Below are 11,867 nucleotides of genomic sequence, written 5' to 3' on the forward strand. Positions count from 1 at the left end.
AATAGCAAGGCCGCTAACCAAACCTGTCGAAGAACTACACTAGTTATTTAAGTGCAGATTTAGCAAACAAGTCAGAAATTGGTGACCCAAACTACATATTCTCAACCGAATTCTCGAACCAACATTTGTTTCAAACTCCTCGTACGAAACAATGACATGCAACTACCACCTCTCCTGACGTTGGATTCAAGTTCAGACCTTTCCATAAACCCATCCCAAGGGTTGAGAGATTTTTTCTTATAACAGTAACATCTTGTCTTCACCTAATATTTCATGCTTTAGTCTTTATCAGATACTTGCTTGATAATTGTGATTGATAGTATAAGAGAAATAACATTAATACTGCCAATGATAGATTTACAGAACTCAGCCTCTATTGCTCTGCATTTCTTGCCAGTACTCATTGCTTTTCATGTGGAGCTGACCCCATTTCTCAGAGTACTTGCCAGTACTCTGTATATCAATTCAATATGTCCACCATTTTCTATCCAACAAAGTGAAAAATATTACTTTTTAGGTATAGTATTTACAATCATTTATGTAATTTTGCCAACCAAAATCAATTTGTTAGAAATTTCTATCATTTGATGCACAGGACTTAACATCTGGAATTGGCATATTGTTGTTATTTATTAAAGTAATATAATGCAAAACTGGGTTGAAGCAAGGGGCTTAGGGCAGGATTACTTGTATGATATATGTGATCGATAACCTAATGAAATTGTGAAAGACCATTCAGTATGTAATGTAAAAAAAGATTACTAAACAATAAACATGATGATTAATATAACAGTATAATACAAACTCCATGAATTAGAGTGAGAGCAAATGAATTTACAAAGGAATGAAGTAGACAGTTGTGAAACCAGCACGCATAAATGGAGAAGATTTATTTTTCTTTTCCTAATTGTGCATGAGAAATTACAAATTGAATGATGGACAACAATATAGCAGCATGAGGGTTGTAGCCTCAGGAAAGATCACAAAGAAGTGTTAATATATCTCACTCAAAACTTGATCCAGAAATATTTGTAGGATAAGTAGTACTTTCGAATGGCATCTTGTGAGAAAAAAGATTCAAATGCCTTCTTGACTCCTGACTGCTGCACTAAGAAGCCTTGAATGATGCTTAGTTTGCCCGCACTGCAGTTTTGATCAACATCAAATTCAGGACATATTGCGCCAAGCAGAACAGATATGATAAATAATCAGTGGATAATGAATACGATCTCAATGTTCAACTCACTGTGAACGCCATAGATTAAACTTAGAAAAAGTGGCCAGGCTCAAGTTTTCAAAGAATTGTGGAATGTGGCACTGGCTTCCTTAGAGCTAAAGCAAGCAGATAAGCTTATCTGGAATTTCAAGAAAGCTTGATTGTTCTAATAATTGTTGATACATATATATTTTCTATGAATTAGTAAACCAACTGAGCTTTGGCTTGCAAATGCTTTGCTTCAATAGCAGATAAGAGAGAGAAGAAGAAGAAGAAAAAGAAATGGGGGTAGAAGATTATCACATGTCATATGCAAGAATGATCATCACATCCTCAACCATTCAGATTTCACAACCTCCTCAACTGCTAAAAGAAAACTTAAAGGCTGCAATCCCCACAGTGCACCAAAAGCAAGTCAATTTTGTTTAATCTGTTATAGGCTTTAATCAATTAACGTTTCTTGAAGATGTTTGTTTTGCTCCCAAGTAATACATATACCAATTTGGGGGTGTGCCAGCAGTGATTGCATCCCATTCACAGGTCAAAGTAACTTATAGAGCTTGAATATGGGTGATGGGTCTAATGTTCAAGCCCAGCTGAAAAGAAATTGGGGTTGGGCATAGGGGAGTCAACATAAAGCAACTGCTACTACAGGCCAACAAAGGCAAAACCAGTTGATTATTTTCAAAATTGGTTTGCTCATGCCCTTTCTCATTCCTGCCTGAATCATCATTCATTAAGCATCAGAGACAAGGCTGCCAACCAATAAACATAACAACATGGCAACTGTGCGTGTGCATGTGTATATGTGAGTGAACGTGTGCATAAACATGCCCAAAAACAAGAACATCACAGACACAGCCAGAAGAAAGAAAGAATATTGCACACAGTTTCATATGAATCAGTAATTGAAAATGATATTTCTTCAAGCTAAATTCCCCTTCTTTTAAATGTACAAGATCAGTGACAAGAACTCCTTTCATCAAAATATTCAAGGTTAATAAGCAAAGTAGAGGAAGGCAGGAGAAAGCTAGGATTCAAGACTAATATAAGAGAGTAGCTAATTTTGCCACACTGTACATGTTAAATCACAATTCAACAATATGAGGTACAAGAAAGCAGATGCAAGAAGTTGGCATTTCATTCTGCATTTTGGTATACTGACCTCAATCAGCTGTTTCTGATGTTTGACCATGTTGTTCCTCAATCAAAGATTGAACTCTCTGCAGTGAAAATCAAATCAAAGTCCAAGAGCAGATGCATAAATACTGTTAAAGACAAAAAAAACATATAATGCTTGCTTTACCTTCACAGAGCTCCCAACCTCCTCTAGTTTTTGTAATAATGCAAGATCCCCTGAATGAGGGATAGCATCAAGCTTAGACCTTGGTGGAGAAAGCTGCAATCAAAAAGAAAGAAAAAGAACATTAACCCTATTCCTTATTGAACATTAATTAAGACGAGGCTGACAGATTGAAAATAAACAATGTCTTGATGGATTCTCTAGGTTTATAGTTAAAAGCCTTTAAAGCCCTATCATACATAACCCAACTAATTACAGAAACTATTAGATTGACTGGCATACCCAAGAAGCTGGTGAATGAATCCTAAAATTTGGAGTATCTTCAATTGCAGACACCTGTCGAGAGAAAACTTGGGTCCTCATATTTGAAAGGCGTGTCAAAACAGCCTTAAAATGAGCATGGAAAGGCATAGTTAACATTCTCTTCTTAGAAATCAGCAATACAATAATGATTAGATAATAAGAAATACCTTCCTAAAAGCACTTGGATTTGCAATGCCTTGAATTTGCACATCATCACTCGGCGGCCTTCTTACACCAACATTCTCAATTCTAAGAGAGTATACACCAAAAAGGGACTGCAGATATCCTAAAGGACAACACCGAAAGATTATATATATTAAAACATTCAAAATAAAAACCTTTATCTAGACAATTAAAGAACATAAATTCTTTTCACCTTGTTCAATTACAACATCCGCAACTGAAGGCAGTAGAACATGCTTCTCCTTCTTTAAAACCCCAAAACATGGAAATGGAACTGGCCTTGTTACCTGAATTAGAAAGCTAAATGTCAGCGACTGCCTATTCTATTGAATGTATTTACCTTTGTAGTTAATGCATTTATTCCATTTTTGTGAATATATCTCAAAATAGCACCCTAACCAGTGTTCTAATCAGAAGCATGCTTTAAACAAATAAAAATAAGAAAGAGAAATGGTGAATTTTACTTTGTAAACGATGGAGTTTGGAGTGAGATAGAGCTTTCGGGATCGAATATCTTTACGGAGAATATATCTTCGAACGGGAATGTATAGGAGCATGAACAAGCCAATACCCCAAGCTAGTATCAAAAGCAATGAAAACAAAACCCATTGAGCCGTCTGATATTTGACGAAATTCTCTTCCATCTCCTGAAACGACGCCGTGTAAAGAACCGACTCATCCTCTGCCTCCGTACCTTCTTCTCCGGTAATAGACTCAGACAACAAACTTCTCTCTAAGCTCTCGATTTCCACTACTTCATCTCCAGTTCCCATCTTAAAACCAAAAAAAAAAAAAACCCAAAATTATAACTTGCGACCGAATCCGCATCCGGAATTATCTTTCTGAAAAAGGAAAGAAAAGGTGAAATAGCTTACCTAATGCTCTTTATGGGGCAGTTTTCCGAGGTCTTTCACTTCGTGTTGTGGAAAGGGAAGACGAAGAGTAGAGCACAACGCGAAAAGAGTGGTCGTCTGCGTCCAAGGTGCGCCGCTTCAATTATGTTCGTGACAAAACGAAATGATAACGTGAGGGCGGGAGTATGGTGGATTAACTGCTCTTTGCCATCATGATCGTTGATGTTGACGAAGAATCATGAGAGCTTGATCCAGCATTTCTGATTTGGTGTTTAACGGTGGAAAATTGGTTGGGAAAGAAAGGAGAGGACCGGTAGGTGTTTTGGGATTGCTTTACCCTTGTTTGTTTGGAATCTTTGACCGTTATTGTCAGGTGAATGATAATGAACCAATGAGAAAAAAATTAGTATGTTATGAAATAAACATTTATTATTTTAATTATGAGATACTTAAAAATTATCTTAAAGTATTTAAAAATATTTAAATAACTTTTTTATCATATTAAATTAATTTTTTATATTTATTATTTTAAATTAAATAAATTTTTATAATTAACTATTAATTAAATATCATTACTTAAAATTTTAATTATTATTTTATATTTATATGGTATTGATATAAAAAGTAAAAAAATCATATAATTATATCGTTATATCATATTAACATATCATGTAATTATTCATAAAATAAAAATATAAAAATTTAATTGTATATTCAAATTTTATGTTTTGACTAATTACGATTAATATAAAAATTTATTTGATTCAAAATAAAAATATAAAAATTTAATTAAATATAATAAAAAATAAAATTTTATTTAAAATTTTCTTAATAATTGGATGCTTGTTTAGATATTATATTTTGAGAAAATTTGTTAAATATTTATATTAGAATTATATTCTATTTTCTCACATTTTTATTAAAAAAAACACAGATAAAAATTTTCTTGGTGACACTTACAACATGATTTTGTTTTTTTTTTGTGAGGGGGTTGTTGAACAATAAGACGGGCTTTTCGCTCTCTAAATTGTTAAGGCTGCAAGGCCCATTAAAAGTAGGCCTTGGTGGTTTGCACTTCCTATAGTGCTGGTTGGTCCTAATAGGCTGAGATTGACATATTGAATGCGCTTCAGGAAAGGAAAAAAGCCCATGTTCCCACCTTGGAACCTCGTGTAGTGATGATCATATTATCAATTCATCATTTCACGGTTGAAATAACAAAAAGCAATCTTCCCTCCCAATCAAGGACTTGCCCAGTGTCAGAAAACCAATGTGGACAGCTGCTCCTGTCCTTAGCTGCTTTGAACTGCCGCTTTCCGACCAGAAAAACCTATGCCCAAACAAATTTCTCGACTCATCATAATCAACACAATCTTTTATGTTATCTCCAGACGCGACCGCGTTGCAATAATTTCTTCCATACCTCTCCATATCACATGCTGCACTGTTGTTACCCTTATTTAAGTTATGGCTGGGATTAAAGAGTCGGTTTTCCTGTCTAGGACAAAACCTATGGCCTTCTTCGAACCATGTCCCATACCCTTTGGGAAACATTTTTCCTCTCCACGAATAACTTGGCTTTTGCTTCTTTTTGTACTAGGATGGTTGGAAACCCCAAAACCAAAAAACCATAGACAAGAAAAGGAAACATTGTTTAGGTTAAAATTTCATTTTATGTACACACATACATAATTGTCCGTTGCCTTGAAATAGGGCTCCATATTTTTCTTTTAACTAGTCTCCTGATATTGTGCTGTTCATTGTTGCAGCATTTTGGTGGAACCTCTCCTGCCAGAGGGCAAGTTGGGTTACTTGCGTCCAAGAAAAAACACAGGGACAAATGATCAAAGTTTTCATTGATGATCCCTTGCAAAAGTTACCAAGACCTAGCTAGTTCGTTTGGACCCCCTTGTTTTTCGGACATATCCTTGGTGGTTTGTAGCATCTGCTCATAAAACATCCAAAAACCATTTAAAGCACATATTCCGTACACGACTTTGATCTGTGAAAAAAAAAAAAAAAGGTTTTTCCGTCATTTGGAAGAAAAAAACAATGGCCAGATATGGAGGAATGACTGCATAAAACTTAGATATGAGAATAACTATTCATTTTATTTTTTTAATAAAAATAAAAAATCCTAAAATCTTCAAATTTGTCATTTTAAAATCTAAATAGATCAAATTAAATTATCCCTGAAATTCAGTTGTTTATAGATTTTCTATTTTTTTATCAAATAACTTAACAATGTGATTTCTTTTAAAAAAATTGAATTTTATTTTTAAATGAAAAAATTATGCATCAATTATTAAGATAAATACTCAAATACTCTAATAATATAATATATAAAAGAAATATCTTTCACGTATACAAATGAATGAATGATGTAATTAATGGAACAGAGACTAATAAAAAAACTAAAAGCCAAACATGAAAAGAACAGAGGAGAAGGAGGATTGAGGGAAACAATGTTAGGAGTGAAGATGAGGATTGTTTAGTGTCGAGTCAAAATCAGGATTGAAAGAGCAAGCGCACATGGAAGGAAAAGGGGACTAGAGGGGGTGGCCTTGGCTGTGGGCCCTGGGCTTGGGGGTGGGGAGCTATAGCAATCAAGGGTCGGTCCTCGAAGCATCATACGTTTTCACGGGCGCAGGACCATAAACACGATGATGAGGTGTAGCTGCCCCCACGTCAGGTGGCTACACCATCTATTGGTTGGGTTATCCTTCTGGCCCACTCCCAGACCAATTTGATTGACAAAGTAGGCCGATGTCCTTAATTCGATTCAGGCCCATCTCCCCGTGACCTGGCCCACTTCACTTCCTTCCTGTCGGGGTCAGCCAGCTCTCACCAATGTCTAAGTTTCCTTGCCTATTGATGCCGACTTTTCCTCTTCTTCTCTATTTTCCAGGGGGATGATGAAAAACGACAAGACATGGAAGTCTTATATTTGTCAAAAATATCAAAGCTATTTCACTTTTTATATTTATTTTTATATTCTCGTATTTTTCCTTAAAAGGTAGATTTTGCTATACTTAATTATTTCCAAATGAACAATGACATTTAAATTCATCTTTGAGCAAAATTGGTTGTTAATTTCACAATAATTTTCTAGTCAAACATTTGGGTGAGTGTTTATATCTATGTATTTGGCTTATGAGCCTCTATCTATCTCTTATTAGTGATAAAATTTTTGTGTCGGATGTTACGTTTTCTTGATCTTTTCTTGATCAATTTTTTTCAGAATGCTTAAATAAAATTTAACCTTGATTGAGAAAAAAAAATTTCTTGTTGAGCAATTAGGTTTATGAAACTGTTTGTTCAAAGCTTTTAGAATTTTTTTTTTGAATAAAACACATGGTCATTCCGCTTCAATCATTACTAACAATAATTTACCTACAAATTTCTTAATGTCAACCATTTGTGTCGATACTAGTGCTAGGAGTTGAATCATGTCCAAATTCAGTTGCCTTCCTCTTTAAGTTTTATAGTAATTAGGGTTACTAACTAAATTAAGAATATGATTATGTTAAATTAAGGGGAACATGATTAAACTTCGCATCATTTATAAGAGTTTGACTAACACTTCATGATTTAACTTTTTAATACGATCATGCCAGTGCATTAATTAGCACAAGTAAAGTATATAACTATAATGGGGATGTCTCCATGAATATTTTGATTTCAGTAACCTATTCTTTTGGTCTCCCCTTTATTGCTAAAGTATAATTTTTCAATACGAAAATGTTCTCTAAAATAATAACAATAATAATAATAATAAGGGAAGAAATCAAGAAGGCAGAAGATTGACCTTTGAATGATGAAAACAATGAAACGACAGAAAACAGCCATTAGGAGGAGGCATGATGGAAAAATATGTATCATTTTCGACGTTTGTCAACTTGTTATTTCACCTGAAAGTTAGGCTGATATCGATGCTCCCCCATTTTCAATAGGATAAGATTCAATAATTAAAACCTTCGCAAAAGTTCAAACTGGCTGCATCATACCCATTGGCATTTACCAACTTCATAGCTGTAATTAAATACACTTTTATTCTTCAATAAATTATTTGTAATTATTTACTCATTCTTTTTTTTTCCTTGGAAATTTAATAGAAAAAAAAGAGACAAGAAAAATCAATGTCTATTCTACTTAATAGCCAAGGAATTCGACTGGCTAATTAGTGTACACTGATTTTGCTGCTTTTAATTAAAGTAAGTACGTAAAAATGAGTTGGAATTCTATCCAATTTGATTACTTTTTTTTTTTAATTTTTTCCTTAAAGTTAATTAAAACTTGAAACAACCGGTAAATATTTTGTCTCTTTAATCTTTATCGTATTACAAGCTAAGTTTGCAAGGTTGAAAGTGAATGGTCAAAAAGGATACGATTTGGACAGAGATTTTTTTAAAGTTGATCTGTACCTTTGGTAAGAAAATATGTATATTTTATTTTTAATTATATAAATAAAACATAATTATTGAGAAAAAACAAAGAGAAACACATATTTAATATATGACATGAATTCTAATGTAAGTTAATTTAAAATATTTATTAACAATGAATCACTTATATTCTTTTTAAATACTTTTTTTTATAAAGACGTATTAGTTAATTTTAATGAGATGACAAGATACTATTGTTAATTTAGAGTGTGTAGGACTCTACGTATTACATCAAATGTATATTCATCTGTATTCATGAACACTTTTAATGCAAGAAATATAATATATATAAAGACTTTAATAAGACATTTCATTTATATGGCTGTTAATTAGCATTCGTCTGAAAAAAAAAAAAAAAAAGAGAAGAAAAACCGGAAACAGATAGATTTTTCCACCACCGTCCCCATGCATATCGATCTAATTAATTTATGGGACATATAATAATGGCAAAATACTTAGTTAATGTCCTGCTCGTGTCGGATTCCAAACCATACAATAATTCAATAGCGTTCGGCAGTCAGAGAAGAAAAGCCTGCTACGACCTTACATTAATAAAACAAATGTAATAACTCTATATATACATAAACTTATACCCCCCCCACGTGAACTGCAATTATAGCATATACGTAAGAATAGATTACCTGCAGAAAAGATACTAAGGAGAGAAGGGCAGTGATGAGCTGCACCTGCCCGGCAATTCCATTTAGTACCTAACATTATATACATCATATGTCGGTGTGACAAATTAATTAAAAACACAGCCGACGACGACTCCACTCTTTACCCCTTTTTTATCTTTTATTTCTCTGTCTTTGCATTGCAATATAATTAAAGTAGCGTTGCATTTAAACTTTGAATGCGGAATTGGAAAGAAAAAATTAAAAGAGGGAAAAAGCATATGGAGGGAAGGGGCGCTGTGGCGTGTAGAGGAGACAAAAGCAATCATATTTACGGCCTCAAAATATATATATATATTTATTATAACACTTGGAAGACAAAGTTTCCTGCTACAAGGTTCCGTTTAGGCCGTGAATCTCGGGTTCTTGCTCCCACTTTAGGGTTTCCAATGTATGAGTTTATACTCACATGTTTACCGTATATACATGCAGCCAGAGAAGTTTAATTACATATCGCATTAATGCATCAGATATTGTTGGCTAAATTGGTTTAAAACTTTATACTATATTATTATATACTACTGTAAGATTGCCATGGCATTGGCTGCAACACTACCCCGAGAGCTTGAGCTTTGCCTCAATTGGAGTTTTTTTCCTTCATTTTTATGTAGGGTGGGTTTGGTTTACAGAACAGGGTTGCCAGCTATATCTACTGCATGGATTTTGTTGGTCCGTGTGAATTTGCCTGCTCATTGGAGGGAAGGGTTATCTCAGCTAGTTTCAGGTTGGTGAGTGTCTAGGTTTGTTTGCTGTTAAACAATTTGAGCGCCAAAACTGGTGGATAAGGCTTATAACTATTCTTTAAAATGAAGAAGTAGAGTAAATATAACAAGATAGCTTTTTTACTTTCTTAATTCCTTTAATCTCACATCAAAACAAGATTTGGACTGTAATTTTAGATATGCATATATATAATCAAGAAAAATTAAAACATAAAGCAATTAAATTAAGTCTCTCACACAGCTTCAATTGTATGCATTTAATTTAACTTGTACGTGCACATTTTTTTTTTTATTTTGATGCACAATGAACCGTTTCCTAACTGTAGTATAACTCTGGGTTGCAGTGCTGCAGGAGTGCTTAACTCATTTACATAAATGAAAGTTCATCGGGCAAACACGGAATGACTTAAAACAGAAAATCAAGAATTTCGTTAAACATGTCCGTCATGGAAAAAGCTAAGTTTAGTTGTATATAGGTGGGAAGCACCATTGTCCAAGTGATTCTACTGCTTATCCTAAATGATGTTTCAGACTTTAACATTATACAGTTGTTGATTTCAAAGAAGCTAATTAAATGGAGGAAAGTGAAAATTGTTTACACCCATTCCCTATCGTATCTTTATCATCATCAAGTTGTTGTAGGGAAGGGATGGGGAAGAAGTTGATTGATAGAACCCCACTTTTTACATAGTGCATTAAAATGCTTTGCTTCAAAAAGGGTCCCACGAAGGGGAAAAAAAATATTGTGGCTACTCTTTTCTAAGTGGATAATACAAGGAACTTTGAGATCCCTCTTTAGAGATATAGTTGAATCACCTGGATGGAGACCTTAGTGGCTCCATTATCAACATCATCTCTTTCTTTCGAGGGTTGCGTGAACTAGCTAGCACCAATAATCCAGCCAGGCTGGATATGGTAAAAATTTTAGTAAACCCAAACATTACTGTACTGTCAAATATTAATTAAGCAGGCAAGAATACAAAAACCCATAAAGCTGTGTGTGTATCCCCCAGTCCCCACCATTTCTATAGGACACTTTTTACTCTTTGGATGCTGATATTAGCAGAGTAGGGACCATGGCACGACTCGTGTTTAACGGTGGTGAGGATCCATCGAATAGATATATGTCCATGTCATGTCATTGTCTATAGATGTACTAACATCTCCATGCATACAAATTCCATTCAAAGCTTGTTTAATTAGTGCCGGGGGGAATATTAATCCCATGATTAGCTTAAACTAAAGGCACGTCATTTAAAAAAGACAACCCTAAACGAGATTATTCATCGCTTGTCTCCCCCTTTTAGTTAATTTCTCACCATTAATTACTAAATATTGATCATCAGCAATCGGCATCTTTCTTGTCCATGTGCACGCCTAGATACCATGGGCATCATTCTATTATTAAACCAAATCATTCTGTTGGGTTGCATCCGTTGCCTTATATGTGAAACCCCGCCCCATATGGGCCGGGAATCCTGATTTCATAATTTTACTACCTAATTTCATATGCCTAATGATCACCTATGAATGTCATGAGAAATCTTGTACTTCGTCATCGATGATTCCCATGTAGTGATGGCTTGGAAATGGCAGACAACTCTTTCACTTGTGTGCCTCGACCTTTTCACTTATATAGGTGCTGAGAAAGCAAAAGATCTTTTGTCCGAAATAACAATTTTGCGTATCGCATGTTTAATGTGATATACATTGCCAGGAAAAAAAAATGTATGACTAAGCGTTAGTTATGTCTTGTCTCCTTTACTTGGTCTGCTAGTGTTGCAATTTCATTTGAGCTTGAATTCCCCATTCCCATATGTCACCTTGTTCTGCTTCTCTTTTTATGTTAAAATGGTTCCGGAGTCAAATTCTGTTGCAGATTTGATTCTTTGGCTGGCATATGATTTAACCTACAACACACTTGTCGCATTGTGAGAGGTCAAAATCAAAGAGGTAATTAATTCATTAACGGATCAGTTCCATGAGATATTAGAACTACACAGTAAGTTTCCATTGATCAGAATTTGTTCTTGACGTGACGCAAGCGCACTGTTTAGACCTGAAAATTAAAGGTGACTAAGAGTTCATAGTCGTCGACCCTTGAATTTTTTTTTTCCAGGTAGCAAAGGAGGAAAATGTTCATCATAGATAATTTCATGAGATG

The 11,867-nt window shown here is 34.3% G+C and overlaps 1 protein-coding gene across 2 annotated transcripts; it reads right to left on the minus strand.

Annotated features, from left to right (window-relative positions):
* Nucleotides 1-758: 758 nt before the first annotated feature.
* Nucleotides 759-4,023, minus strand: LOC18588237 (uncharacterized). 2 transcript variants are annotated; one of them, XM_007012511.3, is made up of 8 exons: nucleotides 3,881-4,023; nucleotides 3,470-3,778; nucleotides 3,199-3,292; nucleotides 2,990-3,108; nucleotides 2,802-2,906; nucleotides 2,523-2,615; nucleotides 2,382-2,439; nucleotides 759-1,143 (listed from the first exon to the last, which is right to left on the minus strand). In XM_007012511.3, the coding sequence occupies exons 2-7, from the start codon at nucleotides 3,776-3,778 to the stop codon at nucleotides 2,383-2,385; spliced, it is 777 nt and encodes a 258-aa protein (XP_007012573.3). In that variant the 5' UTR covers nucleotides 3,881-4,023; the 3' UTR covers nucleotides 759-1,143; nucleotide 2,382. The 2 variants fall into 2 exon arrangements, with proteins under 2 accessions (XP_007012573.3, XP_088665522.1); XM_088809396.1 differs by having other exon boundaries at nucleotides 908-1,143; nucleotides 2,802-2,855.
* Between the last annotated feature and the right edge of the window lie 7,844 nt (nucleotides 4,024-11,867).

The sequence above is a fragment of the Theobroma cacao genome, chromosome 9 (assembly GCF_053813885.1).
Source record: "Theobroma cacao isolate CCN51 chromosome 9, ASM5381388v1, whole genome shotgun sequence".
Taxonomy (NCBI): domain Eukaryota; kingdom Viridiplantae; phylum Streptophyta; class Magnoliopsida; order Malvales; family Malvaceae; genus Theobroma; species Theobroma cacao.

Bases quoted from the DNA above. Each gene is read 5' to 3' on its own strand.
- LOC18588237 (XM_007012511.3), bottom strand. From the start codon at position 3,778: ATGGGAACTGGAGATGAAGTAGTGGAAATCGAGAGCTTAGAGAGAAGT. The intron at 2,907-2,989 runs GTATTTCTTATT...GCTCATTTTAAG, and splicing joins ATCCAAGTGCTTTTAGGAAG to GCTGTTTTGACACGCCTTTC. The intron at 2,440-2,522 runs GTAAAGCAAGCA...TTTTCACTGCAG, and splicing joins AGGTTGGGAGCTCTGTGAAG to AGAGTTCAATCTTTGATTGA.